Raw genomic sequence first — 18,631 nt, 5'->3', positions numbered from 1 at the left:
GAAATAGTTCAGACTAACTTATTGTAGCCTTTATCAATAAAATAGATACTTGAACAATACCTTGTTTAAAGTTAGGTCAATATTAAATAATCCGTTTACACTTGTTGTAGAACTGTAATTGTCAACGTCACGAATATCGGCGGCGTCGTCTGGTTTTTCCATTTTGTCGCCATTTTGTTCATTTTGATCCCAGGCGAATGTTCCTTTGGTAATATCTATGGCGACATGGTCATCGTCGGGTTTGAGTTTATGCGATTGTGGCTCTGTTGTCTGCAGGAATACCTTGGGAGGAAATAAATGAAACCAAAACAGTTCAACATTTTCCTATGTTTGAAAAATGACATTATATTATTTGCAGTTCTTTCAAAGATTAATATTTTGAAGTATTGTGTTATATCCTCTTGACGCATATGGATAAACTCAAAAACTCAAAATTTATTACACTCAAATCATTATGTTCTGAACTTTTCAAGTGCACGGATAATAATTATAATCTGTACCTGCATCCTTTTAGCCGCAACATAGGCTTCACTTAATAACTTCATCGCTCTTGGCGCTGCAATCAGTGCCGATCTTGTAAGAGCAAACATTGCCACGACAGCGAAGGCCTTTAGGTTGAGCAAAATCGAAAAAGTTGTTATCAAGTCTGTTATCAAAATATGCATCTTTTCCTTAATCGTGTCTTTCATTTTAAAGACACGGTTGTTTAATTATCGTGATCCAACTGGGTAAAATTTACAAGACAGAGGGTTAATAATTTGAGTCTGTGTGTGTCCACAAAAACAAAGTTTAGGTCCTTGTTTTTATGTTTTCGCCGAGCAAGCTTAATGCGCCATCTCCAGTTGAAAATATTATACGACCAAGCGTATAGCATTGCAAGATGGTGGTCGTGAACGATATCGTGTTGGCTTGTCTTTGGTTTTGAGTCTGTTCTTCCAAGCAGGGCATCGAGATTCTCCTTATGCAACTTTGTCTGCCGCTGTCTACAAGTTCCTTACACACTGCCCCTTTGCAGAAACTATATTACAGTTATTTTCCATCAATATGGCTGTATCTGCATGTTTGGTTCAGCATTCATTGTGTGTTTTCGACTGAGTACACTGAAATCAGTAATATGACCTGTTCATCGGACCAGTATAGTTCGTGCAGCCGCCAAAACGAAAGCAAGTCGGATGGAATAAGTTACAAATACCTGTCGCGTGAGGGCATTCAGAACATTTCTCGAGAGGCTAGGTCAATTCAGACTTCTTGTTGCGGATAAAGTTAATCCGTACAATCAGGTCAGTGTCAAATCTGAGACGTTTCTAGACCACAAAGGACCGTCCAAATATAATTTTTATACCAGTATTTGACCTTAGACTTTTCAGAAGGTTTCAATGGACTGTGCATGAACACGATATTATGACGGGTATACAAATCCGGAGAATATCAGGAAGAGTGAAACTTACCGAAGCTGCGTTTAGATCATTTCCCAGGGCCATGTGAATCACAAATGTGACAACAATTGCAGCACCCTGTATCATTGCATTTGAAGCCGAATTCATGCTCCCCACGAATCCAGCATATTCCAGGATTTTCTTTTCCTTTTGTCTTATTCCTACATATATAAACCAACATCTTAGACTTCGTGGGTAGTGAATCTGAAGGACAGTGCTCGCTTCGAATGATTGAACAATGTTATGCTGCTTTATTTTCTGATACCAACATAAATCATGCTACTTGGAATAAGACAAGCAAAGTAATTTCGTAAAAATATAATGTGTTCAATTCCAGAAAAATGCTGAAAGTTTGATATTGTACAAATGACTGAAACAAAAATCTTCCTTTTTACAAAAACAGCCACCAACGCAATATCAAAGGATGTCATATTATCACATGATATGAAGCAAACACCAAAAAGTTATGTATTGTATTGTATTGTATTCTTAAAAGCTTAGAGAGGCCGAGAGCAATTCATTTCAAAGGCAATAATCATTTTTGATAAAATTTGCATATGCACTATTTCTGCAGCATTGTGGACCGACCTGTGGAGTAATGGTTGATTATGGCGTTTATACAAGTACTACAATATAATATTTACCCTCACATACAACGGTCATGAACAGATAGATTCACCCAAATAGCTACGTTACCTGCAATTTTCTTTGTAAATGGTTCCTCCCATGCATACATCTTGATAAGTTTGATACAATTGGTCATTTCGCTTACCATACGTATTCTGGTATCAGTGATTCTGACTGCTTTCCAACGAAAAGAGCCAAGAAGTCGTGAAAACATAGCCTGCAAATGAAAAAGGGGTCACAAACGCTATTTGATGTAATAAAATTTGATGTCATCTGATCTGCCCAGTTGAACATCTAGAAACATAAGCTTAGTATTTACCTTACAACAGATTCTCAGTATGCATAGGTGGCGTTCATGTCATGCGACAGGAATAGTCTTCAACGTAAACTATCACAGCGGAGGACAAAATATTTGAGATAGTAAAGTTGATTAAGGCCCTTTTATATATGATGAGACTCGATCTTTCACAAATGGAAAAAAGGGGACTTGTTTTATATGCTGAGCAACCTTCAGCATTTATATGCAATTTTTCGTGAGCGCATTGCAATATGATTTACACATTGCATTGATTAAACATTTGTCGTACTCCATCGTTGTTTACAGGCGTTTCACAGAAAGGAAATGAGAAAATCTTTAATAATTAGGCACTGCAGTGTTCATTGCCCGTATGTCCATATATGGCAAACTATTATACGGACCTTGTGTATCTGTACTGTAACAACTTCACTTACTGGGTTATGGGTATATATGTCGTGCTTTACATTGTCGAAATATTTTGTCATTCGTAATTGTTCTTGCACAGACTTATGACCAACACGCCTTTAAGACATCTTGCACGTTTTCCTAATTTGATGTAACTCGCATCATTTATAGGACTTCACCATTAACGGAGCATACTGAATTTTTGATATTATCATGTTTTGCCGTTTTACATAGATTACTTTCAAACACTCAAGGAAAGGAAATAACGAGACAGTGATCATTACCTGCGATGCCCATGTGAGGAAAAACAGAGAATTCCCACATAGAGCCGCTGGACCCAATACATACGTCGTATATATCACAGTCAGAAGCATAATGAATGGTCCATTGAAAGCAAACTGTACATAAATACAAGCGTCGACCAAGCGATCTCCGTCATTGGTAAATACATTTATAATCTGTAGCAAAAGTATACAGAACATTGTTGTAACTAAAACAATGTTTGAATTATGACCTTCATTGACTGATATGCGACAAATATGTAAATCATATATTGAATATCATGCATCAACATTAGAACAGTTCTGCCAAGGGTCTCTGCCAGCGATTGTACAGAAATTAGAATGATTAAGCATGTTGTCACATTACTGTTCTGATCTATTATATATGACCCTCTGATTTTTTGAATACAATACACACATATGCTACCCTGTTTCGGATCATTAGAAATACATTTTATGCAAACATTTGATGTCTCTTGGTCAGCTAACCAAACGATACCAAATGTTGAAAACATTTGGAGCCGTCAGCTGAAAGGAATTTCGAGTTATTGTTCACGACACTTCTGTTCATGTATTTACAATTTGTGAATGGCATTACATTACCTTTAACTGAACCTTAAGACGGCCTTATTGGAGTGGAAATGATCAGAATGACCTATGGCACATGAGTAATTAATTATACCCTATAAGTGATACTGGCATATTTAGTGATTGAACCACTCAGAATATGTTAATTTAATCCCAGATGTCTTATGTCTAGCACAAACAACCACAAGACAACGCTAATAATCTCTCGGTAAAAGTTCAACACATGTATTGTAGAAACTTCAATACAGCTATTCTTGACAATTATGCAATAAAAGCTTAATTAATGTTTGCGTAATTCGTTACGCATCGGAACGTAAATACTGCATCAACAAAAATGAAACTAACTTCGCATACTGCATGATTTGATATTTACTATGTATAAGTTAATCCCTTGTGTAATAAAATATTCTAGTGAAGAGCTTATTATAAGTCAGTACTTCCAGATGTGCTTTATGAGGTTAATACATGTTTTGTGCAATTTACTACTCTAAGAAATATATATAGCGGCCAGATTATGTATGTGCGAAAGAGTATGATTTACAGGTAACTTTATGAAATATAATAATAATATAATATTGGGTTCTTATATAGCGCGCATATCCACAAGTACATGTGATCAAGGCGCTTTACAATTATTATTACCCCTGTTCACTGGACCTAATATGATACCACTCAACTCCCTGGGGAGCAAAAAACAGCTCACATGTGCAGCCAATAAGCGCAGCAGAGCTAAACGCACACATAACAACCTCTGTCCTACCAGGTACCCATCACTCCTGGGTGGGGAGAAACAATAAGGAATAAAGTGCCTTGCTCAAGGACACAACACCACAGCCATGCCGGGGCTCGAACTCGCCATCCTTTGATCGTGAGTCCACTGCTCTAGCCACTGGCCCATGATGCCTCCTCTAATATAGGTAATTGATTCAAAACAATGCAGTTATGCTGTCACCTTATCTCACGTATATCACAACTTCACTTCGACAGTGCGCACCGCATTCTAGTTTATTTTCGGTTTCGTCGTTATGAAGTATGATTTGTGCAGAAAATGCCCAGAAAACAGTTATTTCGTGAATTCTTGTCCACATGCTCCTTAAGCTATTTTCGAATCAACGAACAAGTAAACTGTTTTGGGAACGCTCGATCAAACGTGCTTTTGGCAAACCCTTGAAATCGATTAACTTACCTCTCCAATAGTTTTACCCTGAAGGTTCCGAAATTTCAGTACCTTATTATAGATAAGTGTCAAGATAGCACATCGTAATTGTAGACCAGTCCTGACTTGAATAAGTTGGGAAGAATTCAGTGCTATTGACTTCATTAATTCTGACAAGGCAAGTCCAAAGGCCAGCCGTAAGCCGTAACGTACATTTGACTCACTGCTCTGAGCATAGGCGATCATTTTACGTAACAACATCTGAAAGCAAAACGAAAACATACTCATCACCTTTGCAACGGAATAACGGGAGAGAGAGAGACACGCAGAGAGACAGAGAGAGACAGAGACAGAGACAGAGAGACAGAGAGACAGAGAGACTGACTTCCCAACGACTGATAGTGTCAACACTTAGATTTTACTGCCTTTATTCTTACCGTATTGAAGAATGATCCCAAAGAGAAGAAGCAAATACAACCTATAGCAATGGTACATCGCCGTCTTGTGAACTTGACAAACACTAATGGTAGAGATGCTCTATGAATTCCTTTTCTGTGCACTTCATCCTTCCAGAGTTCTTCCAATCTATCGGTAAATGAGAATGGGATATAAAAGGCGTATCTGTTTAAGCAGCAGCAATGAACCCTGATGGACTCCTTTCTTCAATGTTGATTATTAATTTCAATTGCTGAAGACTATTATTATCATCACATTGAAATGAGGCTAGTTTGTAACAGTACATTATCATTACTACAGTATTACCTTCACACAAGCGCTTGTCTATCTTCCCTTCAATAAGTTAAATGTGTCTTTGAAGAGTTATTTATTTTTTTGCTATTGATTTGCATTCGAAATTCATTCGAAGCGTCAACTCGCTCAACACGCATTCACTAAACAAGAAACTGACATGCCTATATGCCATATGTACCTCCGAAATTGAGCTTTTAATGGTAACCTTCAAGAGCTTACATTGATTACATGTTAGCTGGTATAATACGTGAAGATGACTGTTTGATGCACCCGTTATTGTTTTATGTGATAAACAGTTATTACAGGAAGTACGTATTTTGACTTGTCAAAATGCGAACACATCACGAGAATACGACTTTATATCGACCAGACCTCGTGTAATAACCCCTTTATCTTACATGCATACTTTGGTTATGACTGTCTTTCCCAGCGAAGTTCCGAAATTAGCGATGAAATCGACAGAAGTCAACCTTGCTTGCTCCTCGCTGTACTCATAAAAAGTTGGTTGCTAAAGATTGATGGCAACCGTATCACTTATTGATATTATTCCGCTGTTGGGCCATTCGATTTTAAGGGAGGGGTTTCGGTAAATTTTCAGAGCGAACAATTTAACGTTAAGATGTCGACACAGATTTTCAGAATTTAAAGGACATTTGTATTTGTTCAGTACAACTGTGGATATAAAACATACGCTGGAGCGCGTAAAATGAATGATATTTCGGGTTGTGAAAAATAACATCAGTCCTTCGTGAAAGTTATTAGGGCCGCCAAAAATCGGGTTAAAGTAAAGTAGCGCCGCGCAAGCATTCAAGACAGTGCTAGCCCGATCGAGTGGCCGCGAAGCGAACAAAGTGAGCAACTCTACATCAGGTATGATTGCAATGTAGATAAAGTAGCCGTACCCGTCAGTTCATCTCAAATCATTATGCATGTCCTTGGACGTCCTACATGCCGAATTTACCATCTCTTTAAAAAGGAATTTGTGAGCGTATTAGGGAAAACTTGAAGTGAGTACAGCGTCGAGCGCCGTAAATCGTTCATTATAATGTGTGTATGATGTACGACTTGTTGTAGAACGAATATAACATTACATTACAAAGGTATTTACATCGTCTGCTCGAACATTTTGTCACTTGCTTTCAAAAATAGAACTACACTTATTTGAATGACATACACGAAAGTTTGACTATCTCGGGAATATCCTGTACTTTGCATTCCAAACTTATGTAACGCCCTTTGTTGTAGAGATTTCATCTCGAAGCGACCCTCACGTGGCCAAGGCGTGTGAAGGTTCCTTCAAGTTGGTAAGAGAAGGAGATATAACGTCACACTTTTAATTAATTTTTGGTGAAGATTTCATTGAGAACAATCGAGAACGATATATTCCATGATGAGATCTTGTTTAATCTTAAAAAGTAATCACGTGATGAACATTTCATATTGACGACAACTTTTTTGGTTACTAAAGTTTAGAAATGTATATAACTTGAAGAGAATGTAAGCTACGGACAGATACAAGATCAGACTTTGAGACCGGAAACGCCACATTGCCATCTTCTATTAGTATGTAAAGTGGTGATACAATCAACATCTTGGCGTGTCAGCTTCAGTTGCTGAAAGCATCACGGTCCAGACTGGTACCTCAACTTGTATTCTCCTTACTACGAGCGCAACAAATTGATGGAGAATCCGGGTATCGACCCAGTATGTAATTTATGCGCATGTTTTATTTCAAGAAAACTGCAATTGTCAGCTATCTCCGTGCTCTGTCATTTGCTTTGACCAGTGAGGACGCTGGTTATTAAAAGGGTGAGAGAGTGTAACGCCCCATATTTGTTGAGATTTATCTCGAAGCGTCCCTCACTAGGCCAAGGCCTGATATTGTTGGTTCAAAAATATGATTCGTGTTTTAACATGTTGAAATACGGGTTTACACCGGTACTCTCTAAACAATAGTAGAATGGCAATACAGACATAGCATGTATGGTAATCAGCTATATCGGAAATTAACTTCACTTTTAGAATGTCAAAAGAAAGTATACTTTCAATCTCTAAACATACAGGCAAAGGACAATAACGGCAGAATTACTGGTCTCCATCACAGCCTTGTTATTCAGCTGAAAGATATCTGAAAACTAAAACGGGGCTTTTATTTCACTCTGAAGTAGAATAATTGACTTTTAGAAAGTATTAGGCAATATGTCACCAGTTAGAATTACAAGGCATGATAACTTCATCACAAGATAAAATATGCATTCCTAGCAATTTCTGTCATTATAATTGCCTCTCCCAAAAAGGCCGTGAACGTTCACGTTATCTTAGAAAGCCAATGCATCATAAGAAGACTATACGAAGAATTCGAAGCTATGAAGAAGCTGTTCACATACCTTCTGGCATTGTATTCGGCCGAGTCAGCCTCTGTGCATACCCAAAGGTCGCTCAACTTCAAGCCATGTCTGTATGCTTTCTTTATAAGAGGAGTTAGCCATGTTAGGTAAAGGTAAGAGAAAAGTCCAAAATCTTCCTCTGAGAACTGTTTCTTATTGCTGTTGACAGAGGAAAAATTCGCACTTGAAAGCTGTCATCGTAACCAAAAAACTTGAGATATGTTCTGGAACGTGATTGTACAGCAAGCATTACCCTCTATCGGCTAAAGGTACGGAATCAAAATTTGAAAGACTGAATGCCCGAGCTAAGCTGTAGTACATTTCAAGATTACATATGACACTAGGCAGAATGCTTGATAAACGGTAATATACACATATATTGATTCTGTTTATTTCTCAAATATGTTAAGTATACACTAAGTATACGAATAAAATGCATAAGTACATTATACACTTGGTCCACAAAGATATGCGCTTCGGATACTCTTGTTCTACAAAGATATACATTACGTATATTAAAGTATTGATATTTTCCATGAACAAATATATACAATAGGTATACAACTAATGTTGTGTTCCTTATATGTCCTTATACGAAAAAATACTGAACTTATAAAAACATTTTGCCTAGTGTTAGTGGTGATGTGTTGCCTCACATGCGCTTTCGGACCAGTCCTTTTTCAATGAAGACTTGGACTTCGCTTTGCAGTTCAATATTTTAGGGTAAGTTTTTTGTTGTGGGCTGAAGATAACAAATCGAAATTTTGCACTGTTAACAATTGAGCAAGGCCTTACAAATCGGCGTCCTTTATTGGTTGAGTGGTTAATTTCCTTCGCTTCTCTTTATTATCATCAGCTTCAATAAGTCTGTTTCTGCTGCTGTAGATAGGAGAGCGTTCATCATGATTGATTGACATCTCGGCTCTTCAATTATCTGAAAGTTAAAAACAGCAAATATCGCCATTTACTTATGTAAGACCACTCGATCACTGATAAAAATGCCACATACGTGGTAAACCACTCGATTACTGATAAAAATGCCACATACCTGATAAACTGCAATTGTGTGCACGAGCAAGACCAATTGAAACGTTCCAGAACTTTCTCATGCTATACACTGGTAAAGTATGACCTTAACCAAAAACGAGCATGATGTAGCGTTCGGATTTAGCATCTACTTTCTATGAATAGCGCTGTAGTTTATTGAAATGAGTCGACGTCCGTCATCGGCATGCCTACCTTTCTGCGTGTCTTTATATCTTTTACTCCGACTCTTTCTATTTCTGTCTGTAGCCATTTGTATGACGAAAGACATGTATGTATGTATGTATGTATGTATGTATGTATGTATGTATGTATGTATGTATGTATGTATGTATGTATGTATGTATGTATGTATGTATGTATGTATGTATGTATGTATGTATGTATGTATGTATGTGTGTATGTATGTATGTATGTATGTATGTATGTATGTATGTGTATGTATGTATGTATGTATGTATGTATGTATGTATGTATGTATGTATGTGTGTATGTGTGTATGTATGTATGTATGTATGTATGTATGTATGTATGTATGTATGTATGTATGTATGTATGTATGTATGTATGTATGTATGTATGTATGTATGTATGTATGTATGTATGTATGTGTGTGTGTATGTGTGGGTAGGTAGGTTCACATCGGTGTTTTATGTACAGGTAAGACTTGTTCAATGTGCGATTTTATGGCAGTATTAACGTCATTCTATAGAATTATGAAAATGAGCTTGAAGTGTGAAATTCGTGAAACGAAAACTGCAAGATCTAGTCAAAATAGTATGACGTCTTATATGTGGAACGTTGGTACAAATGATGACAATGGTATTCGTGAGGTCACGTCTGAGTGATATCTGAATATTGCTATTTTTTACATATTCTGTCATATTTCTGTACGAGTTAAATACAGATTCCGTGACAAAAAAGATCAAATTGCTAACACAGTAGATTTTTTTGGAAGATTTCAAAGATATTTCCATTTAAATGGTCATATTAAGAATAATGGACGACATTGTATTTTTAAAAATATTTGTATTGTTTGGCTAAAATTATCTTTCATTCAACAAAAATACAGGTGATAGTATGGGTCAAATTCTCTCTCTCTCTCTCTCTCTCTCTCTCTCTCTCTCTCTCTCTCTCTCTCTCTCTCTCTCTCTCAATTCTAATAGGAATAAAGTACATCAGAGTATCAAGGCAGCCAAAACGTTTTTCTGATTTGACAAGAGTTCACACTGGGAAAATAGTCATATATCACGGCTAAATCAGGCCCCTCAACTAGCATGGAACTCAATAAGTAAATGCAGAAGTGTTTACAAATATGAAATTTCGACATCAGAAATATTATATTAGAAATATATATATCCATAAAGCAACGTAAACGTTTTGAAATCTTGTTTTAGAGCTCTAGACCTTATAATGACGCTCGGTCAAACCTTCATTTCAACTATTTATCACCGGCCCTCTTCTAATGTTACAGTTCTGTAACAAAGCTTGGTCCCGGGCTCCGATTGTCAGTTCGAGAATGGTCGTTCAATTTAAAAATCTTTTTTCCCTTTTTTCAATGCTTAAACCAAGGTGTAAACCACAAATATACATCGGAGACGCAAATTTTGATATTATGATAAGTTATATAACAGATTTTAACCAATGCGGGCATAGACTCCGTCTGCGTACAATTCGATCTATATAGCACTTGCTTAGCGGCTCGCGATGTACATCTACGTCACGCATTGTACCAAATTCCATGTACATCACCTGCAGACAGGTTATTGCTCAACTTACAGGATCACGTTAAGCACTCGATATCTACCTGTCGGCTTTTCAACCATCGTTTCATTTAAACGAGAGAAAATTAAACCAATAAGTTCATTACAAGTAGACTTTGGAAATTTAACATCGTACATCAATGTTTGCCGTAGCTACACACTTGACGTTTTGTAGCACGTGGCAGATTTTATCGCAGGAATCTGCACAAACATGTTTTACAACCAGGTGATTCGTGTAATTTAACCGATTAGCTATTTGCGTACCCAATTTTAGGCACAATGAAAACGTGTCGAAGCTGTTTCACAGTAAGGTGGTTATCAAAGAGTAAAACATATCATTTTTAATCCAGGGGCAACGAAAATAAATGTCAACTGTTCTTTAGTACCAGCTTCAAAATTGTACGACCTGAGCTAGTAGGGAGGGGGTACTTATGATCGACGGTACTCAAATAGCAAGACGCATCGTAGCGTTTACCTGATTGTTCCAACGAACAACACTGGTTCTTGTGGAATGACAGACAACCGTGATCGCAGGTCTTGTAATCGTATGTCACTTATGTTGATTCCATCGATGTGGATTGTGCCAGATGTTGGTTCCACAAGACGGAATAAAGACACACCAAGGGATGACTTGCCTGTTCGGATGACGAAAATTGGTCATTTGACAAATGCGGCTTCAAATGTGTCCTCAATTTGCAACGACAGGGGACAAACAGACACTGCTTTCGAGGAGATTCTGATTTGTTTTAAGAAAGATTTTGAATGATATACGTGGACAAAAGAATTTCTGACGGTCAAAACAAATGAACGATAATTTTACATGGCTTTGTCATATCATTATCATGTGGACATAGTAGACTCAACTTGATATTGCTTTGAAATTCGTCAAATGAATGAATAATGTATGAAATAAAGACTTCAAATAAAGCAAAGTCGTCGCAAGTTACCTAAATATAGGGAATAGAAAGTTCGGTTAGGAATAGTGTGTGTCATCGGTATGTCTAAAAATATTTATGACCAGATTAAAATCAACTTCAAACGTGCGTTCGACGTTTAATTTAGATATAACAATGTCAGTGTGACGTTATCTTTATAAATTGTCTCTTGCTTTGTCTTGCTTTAACGTTGTTTTTAAACGAGCTACTGATCTAGTTGTTTATTTGCCTACAAATTCAACCGTACAGTACACTATTGTGTTTTAGTGACCGAAATTGCGTGATAGGTTACCAACAACTCGTTTTTAGTAAGTCTATGAAGGTGGAAGGGTTCTCAGAGACTGATATTTGATCTCTGAAACTTTACAATGCTTTTTCGGTCTACCACATATATAGCTATGGTCATTTTGAAGCTATTGGAATTAAAAAAACTTTTTCAGCTGCTCGTCTTTTAGAAAGTCAAAAATTTACTTTTTTATCATAGAGTTGACACTGGAAAACACATTATTGTCACTCTTTGATTTCAAATATTGATAAAATTGGGTAATTATATGATTACTTTGTATTTAAAGCAATTTGTGTAATTATTATCTGTAACGCTCTGTTTTTAGCATCGAGCACTGCAATTTCCCACGAGGACATTTGTATACTTTGAGATATATATATATATATATATATATATATATATATATATATATATATATATATATATATATATATATATATATATATAAATAATAAATATTAGAACACATCAAGTATGTTTGGTACCTATTACTCGAGTTTCACGCATACACGCGATCGTCAGATAGGTATATTTTATTGTAAAATCTACAGTGGTAACTCTAAGGGAAAAAATTTTACGGTTTTTCAGAAAACAAAATCTTAAAAATTGTATTTACTCCTCATGTTTTTAAACGATTTAAGGTAAAGGGCGCCGAATTCGGACGCGCACACGCTTTAGAACGTTTCTGCGCAGATTTAACTCCAGCCTGCCGCAAATGGGTTATTTGTAGAGCATGTATTTAATATCACCTGTCATTGTTGAAATTGCGCTTTACCTAATTTTTTGACCCAGTCTCTTAGAAATACATGTTACCTTTAACCTTGTCATATTTTGACCCCCTAGGAAGCTGGTTTTTATTCAATATGAGCGCAAAATTAACATTTCTCTCCCATTTACATGGCGCATATACCCATTCACCTGGAGATATTGTAAAAAGTAGCGTGGTGACACCCTTTTATTAAAGTGTAAACTAAATGGTATTATGTCAGGATTTTATTCGCCAAGTTTCGTCAAAATGACACCATTCAAAGCAACAGGAAGAAAGTTCGAAAATTATGTAGTGATATAATTTCCATATCGTTATTTTGTAATCGATACTTATGTTCAAATTTCTTTACAAACATCATGAAAACTATACATTCGATAGATATGGATCTTAATCCTTGGTATTTATTTAAAATTAACTCATTTGCTAAGCGTTTTATAATTGCTTTCTTTAGTTTAAGTGAATTATATCATAATTTATTTATTTCTAACGACGCCATTTTAACGTCCGTTTCCATGGAAACGAGCTTGGTGACCCCCACTTTTTATTTCATTTTTGCACTTGCACAACTTCCAAGAATATTTGTGCAAAGTTTCAAGAAAATGACACCACAACCTAATTTTGACGTAATTCGTAGTACTTCACCTTAATACAAGAGGAACGACGTAGCATTATTTAAAACAACTTCCAGATTCTGAACTTCATTTACATGGAGAATCCTCCCCTGAATCGGGGGTGGGGTGGAGCTACACTTGCTCCAAGTCTGTGGGCATACAAATATTAAAACAGAATAAATTGAAGGAATAAACTTCAGCAGACTGTCGGTTGGTGATTGGCTGTTGCGTAGACCGTGGAGTAACATTTACACATGCCAATATTTTTTGTTTACTAAAGTCATCGATAGTAAAAGAATGGTTAGACACATATATTTTGACGTTTTTCCTTCCATGACATCATGGATCGATGGACTCCAGACTTTTGCTACTATTATAAAAGGGTGCAGTGACGTTAGCCTTAAATTTGTAAATCTCGTCACCTTGATAGCTATTTCTTTTTTTTCACAAGTAGCGGAAAAATCACTGGCTGAATCATCAAGCAGTATCTTCTCTCGATCTAGGAGGCCTGTCAAAATTGTCTGCATTATTCCGGCCTTTGTCCTTTTACGTTGTCTGTTTGTGTCAACATTGATATTTGAAATTGTCTTTTCAAAGGTGGATAACATATTCTTCCAGGCAAAGGGGTGATGAGGACATAGCATTTGCGCAGTCCTATTGTGTGTAACTGCGCATGCGGATTTCAATAACTCGGAAACTTACGTCACACTTCGTTTGTGTGACGTTTGTGTGACGTATACACTGATCATCGCTCATACCGCTTTTCTTGGGGAAACTGTCTACGATTGTGACGTTCCCTATACACGGGCCCAATTACAGATGGCCACTATTAGAATTCCAAATTCTTTAAGAAAAAGTCACACAGTAAGAAAAATCAATCAAGAGCAGGGAATTTTACTGACAATATGGTGTTCTAACAACGTCTTGAAAATCTTGCACATCCGTAAATCACTTAGCTATATCTAAATGATCTAGATCTCTGACATTGAGGGCGCTTCAAAATTTTAACTTTGGATCTCTGTCTTCTGCGTTTCTTTGATCCTGAAACTCGCTCAGGATGCCAGCGGATCATTGGAATCGCCCAGCGGAGGCAGTTGGATAGATTTCCCCTTCAGGTATTCCTTAGGCGGGGCCGGACTGCTGACCCCGAAGTTGATGAAGTGGAGCTTCTGGGCGGCCATGTAGTCCTGAATGAAGGTAACGCCAGACATGTAAGCTTAATGAAACAGCTGTGCGTCTTAACTCAATGAAACCTCGAAGAGAAACACGAATGTGAGCATAAAAATAGTCAAGTGAGCAGAGGAATATAAGGAAATCGGGTGAACACAGATATGAAATGTTGTGAGGGACGTGAAAGTGCGAGTTTCTGCTTTATAATCGGGAACCAGGACTTGGGTCCGGTAACCGATGAAATTCCACCGCAGCGTTAATGTGGGGCGATTCGGCGAAATTGGCCATTTTCACCAAAATTTTCACGTTTTAGAGAGATTGGTATCCTACGGAGATCAATTATTAATGTGGGAGCTTGTTGGGGACGTCTTTGGGTTGCTTTCGATGACAACCACGGCTTTGATGAAAAAGATGCGTGGTAGGACAACCTAAGTATGGTTTGCAGCGGTAATATTTACTTGAAGCTAGTCCACACATTGCTTCGACGGTATGTACAAACAAAACAAACAAGCAAATACTCACATCAAATTGTAAAATTTGCTTCTGAAGCTGATCTACTGTTGGCTCTTCGGTGTCCGTAATTCCAGCTCTGCTATGCAGCTTTCTCTGTTTTCCCATCAGCTTCTTATGTGATAGTGGGGCTGGACGAAATCGTCTCTTCGAGGAGTCATCTATTGCAATTTGAAAAAAATCAAATTCTAAGTTCAACTGGTGAAAATAATCCAATTCAGCCTCTTTTTGCGTGTAGAAATGCTAAGCTTATTCTTTGACATCCCAACACACAAACACACACACTCTCTCCCTCCATCCATACCCTCCTCTCTCTCTCTCTCTCTCTCTCTCTCTCTCTCTCTCTCTCTCTCTCTCTCTCTCTCTCTCTCTCTCTCTCTCTCTCTCTCTCTCTCTCTCTCTCTCTCTCTCTCTCAGTGCACACTTGAAATGACATATTGATTATCGACAATCAGATCTGCTTAATTTGCATTAATATTATTCGTTACAACAGTCACCTTCCTCGCTATCTTCTGTGAGACCTTCGGCGTGCAATTTGATCATTCCCTTCCGAGGTACGGTTGTCTTCATGATTTTGAGCTCGTCCCGATTGCTTATCTTCTGCCCGTCGTGAACCAGTAGTGGAGGCAGGTATCGCAATTCCTGTCAGTCATGAAAAACGCAAAAAAAATTGCTAGAAGGTACCCAATGTGATAAAGAGTGAAATATCGCTGTTCAGGTCGATCAACAATAAGTAAAATTGACAGTGTATTGGTGTGATCACATGACATCTCTACTCCAATAGCTGCACTGGCTTCTAGTCAATTACAGAATCGAATTTAAATCATGTTGATCACTTATAAAGCGCTACTTGGTATGACTCCACACATACATTTCTGACCTAGTCACAGAGAGTAATACTAACTGGCTTCTTTGTTCCAGTTCAGTGTACCTAAGACCAGACTTAAATCATAAGGCAACCAATCATTCTCACATCCATCTCCTTCACCGTGGAATCATCCTCCAAATGACATCCGTAAGGCACCAAAATGTGGATAGCTTTAGATTCAGACTCAATGCTCATGTATGTTAACGAGTAGTCTGGTCCCCTGCTCTATTCTACCGCCGCTTCGTTGCTCACCTATTTTCGTGAGCAGCGCAGGACAGGAGACCAGACTATGTCAACGAGTAGTTTTGTGAGCTGTGAGGGATAGTTGGGCATCTTCATGACTGTTATTATGCGCTTTATAAACGTTTAAACTGTCTTGTAAACTGAGTATCACCAGAAGGGTCGCACTTTGGACCTGTCAATCCGTTGTCAGAGCATGTGTCAGTGTGTATTGATTTTTTTTTAATTTCTTACACACATCCTTCTCGGAACCTGTGTCGGTATATATCGGCTGTAAAGTCTTGTTTCGTTGGGTTTTTTTACGAAAAGGTTTAATAATTTATTTTCGGGGATCTTTGGTTATTAAAAACATTTTATGTGTGGCAGATCAACAAACATGGATAAACGTATATAAATCATGAGGTCTTAGCACTCACTTCTGAAATATCTGATTCTGTTCTGTCCAATGATCTTGACGTCTGCAAACTCGGTTCAACAGCCGGGCTGGCGTGTGTGGCCGATTTCGTCACGCCTGGTGCTTCAGTTGGAGCCATGGAGGGGCCCTGAGAAATGTAAGTGATAGCACACACATGCACACCATATCAAAACAGTGACTTCTGCTTAGGAAAGAGGCACACCATGTGTAACGGTTGTCCTGTTCTACGCTTTCAAGGTAGTATATATATGCAGCTCGAAATTGAAAGACTTAAACATTTGCACACATTTTTCTGAAGGAACGTTCAAAAACATTCTCTTACTAACCAAATTGTGAATAATATTAGTGATCAACGTGAAAATTTTGGTACTGTGCAAAAAAATTACCGTAATTTACCAATACTTCAAAATTCAAAATGGCCGCCATGATGATACCTGTTATTCTCAAAGGGAAAAAAATTAAATTTTCGATTTTCACAAAAATAAATAAAGTAATAGGATTACATTTTATGCGGTAGATCAGAAATTATTAGTTCAAAATGAAGACTCCGAATATATGTCCCCGAGACGCATTTAATCATTTAGAAATACGCGTATCTAGTTCTGAACTGCAATAATTTAAGCTCCTTTTCCACGTTTTTGGTTTGCATACGATAAAACAATAATATCAGATCAATTTTACTGTGTTAGATGTGAGAAAGCGTTCGAACTATTTGAAAGGTCAACAATTATGTCCATCAGGCTTTTGAGTTGTGTACAGATAAAAGGTGATGTCTTACGGTATCAGATTCCGCTGCTCTTTTGGTTTCTTGTCTTTTTACGGCATTATGTAGCACAGTGTACTCGTGTTCCTGAAATAAATAAACAAATAAACAAATAATGCTTAAGATAAATGTATCTGTGGTAAGCCTCACTGTTATTTCTCTTGTCTCACATTCGCCTCTCTCGTGGCAACTTGCCTTTATCTCGAGAGGCATTAGACTGGAAGATTCAGCCGTGTGCGGGCGCTGCGTGACCTCTGACCCTATGCTAGTAAGCGCCCGCACACGGCTGAATCTTTCAATCTGTGCAAAGGCTTGTCTCGCTCGCGGTATTCTCTGTATGGTGACCAGCTGGATAACCTGCTGGTCTGAGTTGCTTGCCTCGCTTTTGAAGGGAAAAAAATTGCTGCGCCTGAAATCACATCTGATTATGTTGTAAATTGCGCAGGTATAACGCTGATTGTGTGTTAGAATGCGATTCTCAGTTAATTCTGCACGGGAACATGAATTTCGCTCCTATATTGTCAGTCGGGTGCTAATCCAGATGAAAACCGAGAAGAATTCGATTGAAATATTAGGAATCAGTTAAAAGGATAAATGAGCTGCCATTTTCTGATGGCGTGTTGCTTTCATGTGAATTGCTTTTGGCACGTACGCCATACCCTGGGGGTACTCCTATAGCTAGATGGGGTAAGACGCCAAAGTTGAACACATCTACCCATGGGTAATTTAAAAAAATTAAAATTACTCATCGTTAGGGAACTTCCTGACAAATTTTGGGAATTCTTACCATTATTCTAGTGCATATGAAAATTTTCTTGACAAGCATGCGGACATTCCTATGTTATCGACCCATTATAATTTAGATTTTTCGGATGAATAGTCGACCAATGTTTAGGGATTTTTCGTGAAAAAGTAAACCATTCGGGGCGCGACATTTCTGAACACCTTTCTATGGAAGTAACCCAACCCCGGAATATGTCGCAACAAGTAGAGTTTAGTTGACAAGCTGAAAGAATAAGTACAAACAAACGACTCATTTGTAGACTCATAAAAACGTCACGCTCGTCCGTAGATTTATTTCCAACTTGTCATCAACTGATAAGATAAGATTGACCGCAACTGACCTGCTGTCTGAGGTTTTCTGTCAGCATATTCACTGTGTCGGTCAGCATTCTGACGAGCTGCTGACCGCTAATCGTCAACTGCGCGTGCGGTGACCTCTGCTGCCAGTCGAAACGAGATCTCGCGTAACCTCTAGAGCTGTCAAAATCTGTCGTTGCTGAGGGCATGAGAAGCGGAGTAAAACAAAATAAAGTAAGACGGACAAAC

At 37.8% G+C, this 18,631-nt stretch overlaps 2 protein-coding genes across 2 annotated transcripts in view; both read right to left on the bottom strand.

The window, feature by feature from the left end:
* Window positions 1–33: 33 nt before the first annotated feature.
* LOC139118079 (ATP-binding cassette sub-family C member 5-like) lies at window positions 34–8,853 on the bottom strand. The gene is made up of 9 exons (XM_070681374.1): window positions 8,724–8,853; window positions 7,929–8,087; window positions 5,229–5,376; window positions 4,822–5,052; window positions 3,051–3,224; window positions 2,133–2,280; window positions 1,449–1,597; window positions 501–608; window positions 34–282 (listed from the first exon to the last, which is right to left on the bottom strand). The coding sequence occupies exons 1-9, from the start codon at window positions 8,843–8,845 to the stop codon at window positions 34–36; spliced, it is 1,488 nt and encodes a 495-aa protein (XP_070537475.1). The 5' UTR covers window positions 8,846–8,853.
* A 4,293-nt stretch (window positions 8,854–13,146) lies between these two features.
* Window positions 13,147–18,631, bottom strand: part of LOC139118845 (myosin-8-like) — a 28,746-nt gene continuing 23,261 nt past the window's right edge. Inside the window, exons 18-23 of the mRNA XM_070682349.1 lie at window positions 18,427–18,581; window positions 17,318–17,389; window positions 16,541–16,666; window positions 15,514–15,658; window positions 15,029–15,177; window positions 13,147–14,523 (exon numbers count right to left, since the gene is read on the bottom strand). Coding sequence (XP_070538450.1) covers window positions 14,389–14,523; window positions 15,029–15,177; window positions 15,514–15,658; window positions 16,541–16,666; window positions 17,318–17,389; window positions 18,427–18,581 — 782 coding nt within the window. The 3' untranslated portion in view covers window positions 13,147–14,388. The remainder of the gene's footprint in view (window positions 14,524–15,028; window positions 15,178–15,513; window positions 15,659–16,540; window positions 16,667–17,317; window positions 17,390–18,426; window positions 18,582–18,631) is intronic.

This window comes from Ptychodera flava, chromosome 19 (genome assembly GCF_041260155.1).
Source record: "Ptychodera flava strain L36383 chromosome 19, AS_Pfla_20210202, whole genome shotgun sequence".
Classification (NCBI taxonomy): Eukaryota; Metazoa; Hemichordata; class Enteropneusta; family Ptychoderidae; genus Ptychodera; species Ptychodera flava.
The sequence above is the reverse complement of the archived record's forward strand: the minus strand, read 5'-3'. Positions and strand labels throughout refer to the sequence as shown.

Excerpts from the sequence above, each read along its gene's own strand:
- LOC139118079 (XM_070681374.1), bottom strand. The coding sequence starts at position 8,845 with ATGTCAATCAATCATGATGAACGCTCTCCTATCTACAGCAGCAGAAAC. Across the intron at positions 2,281-3,050 it reads TCCTCACATGGGCATCGCAG|GCTATGTTTTCACGACTTCT; the intron begins GTAATGATCACT and ends TTTCATTTGCAG. Across the intron at positions 609-1,448 it reads ATGATCTAAACGCAGCTTCG|GCCTTCGCTGTCGTGGCAAT; the intron begins GTAAGTTTCACT and ends CTCAACCTAAAG.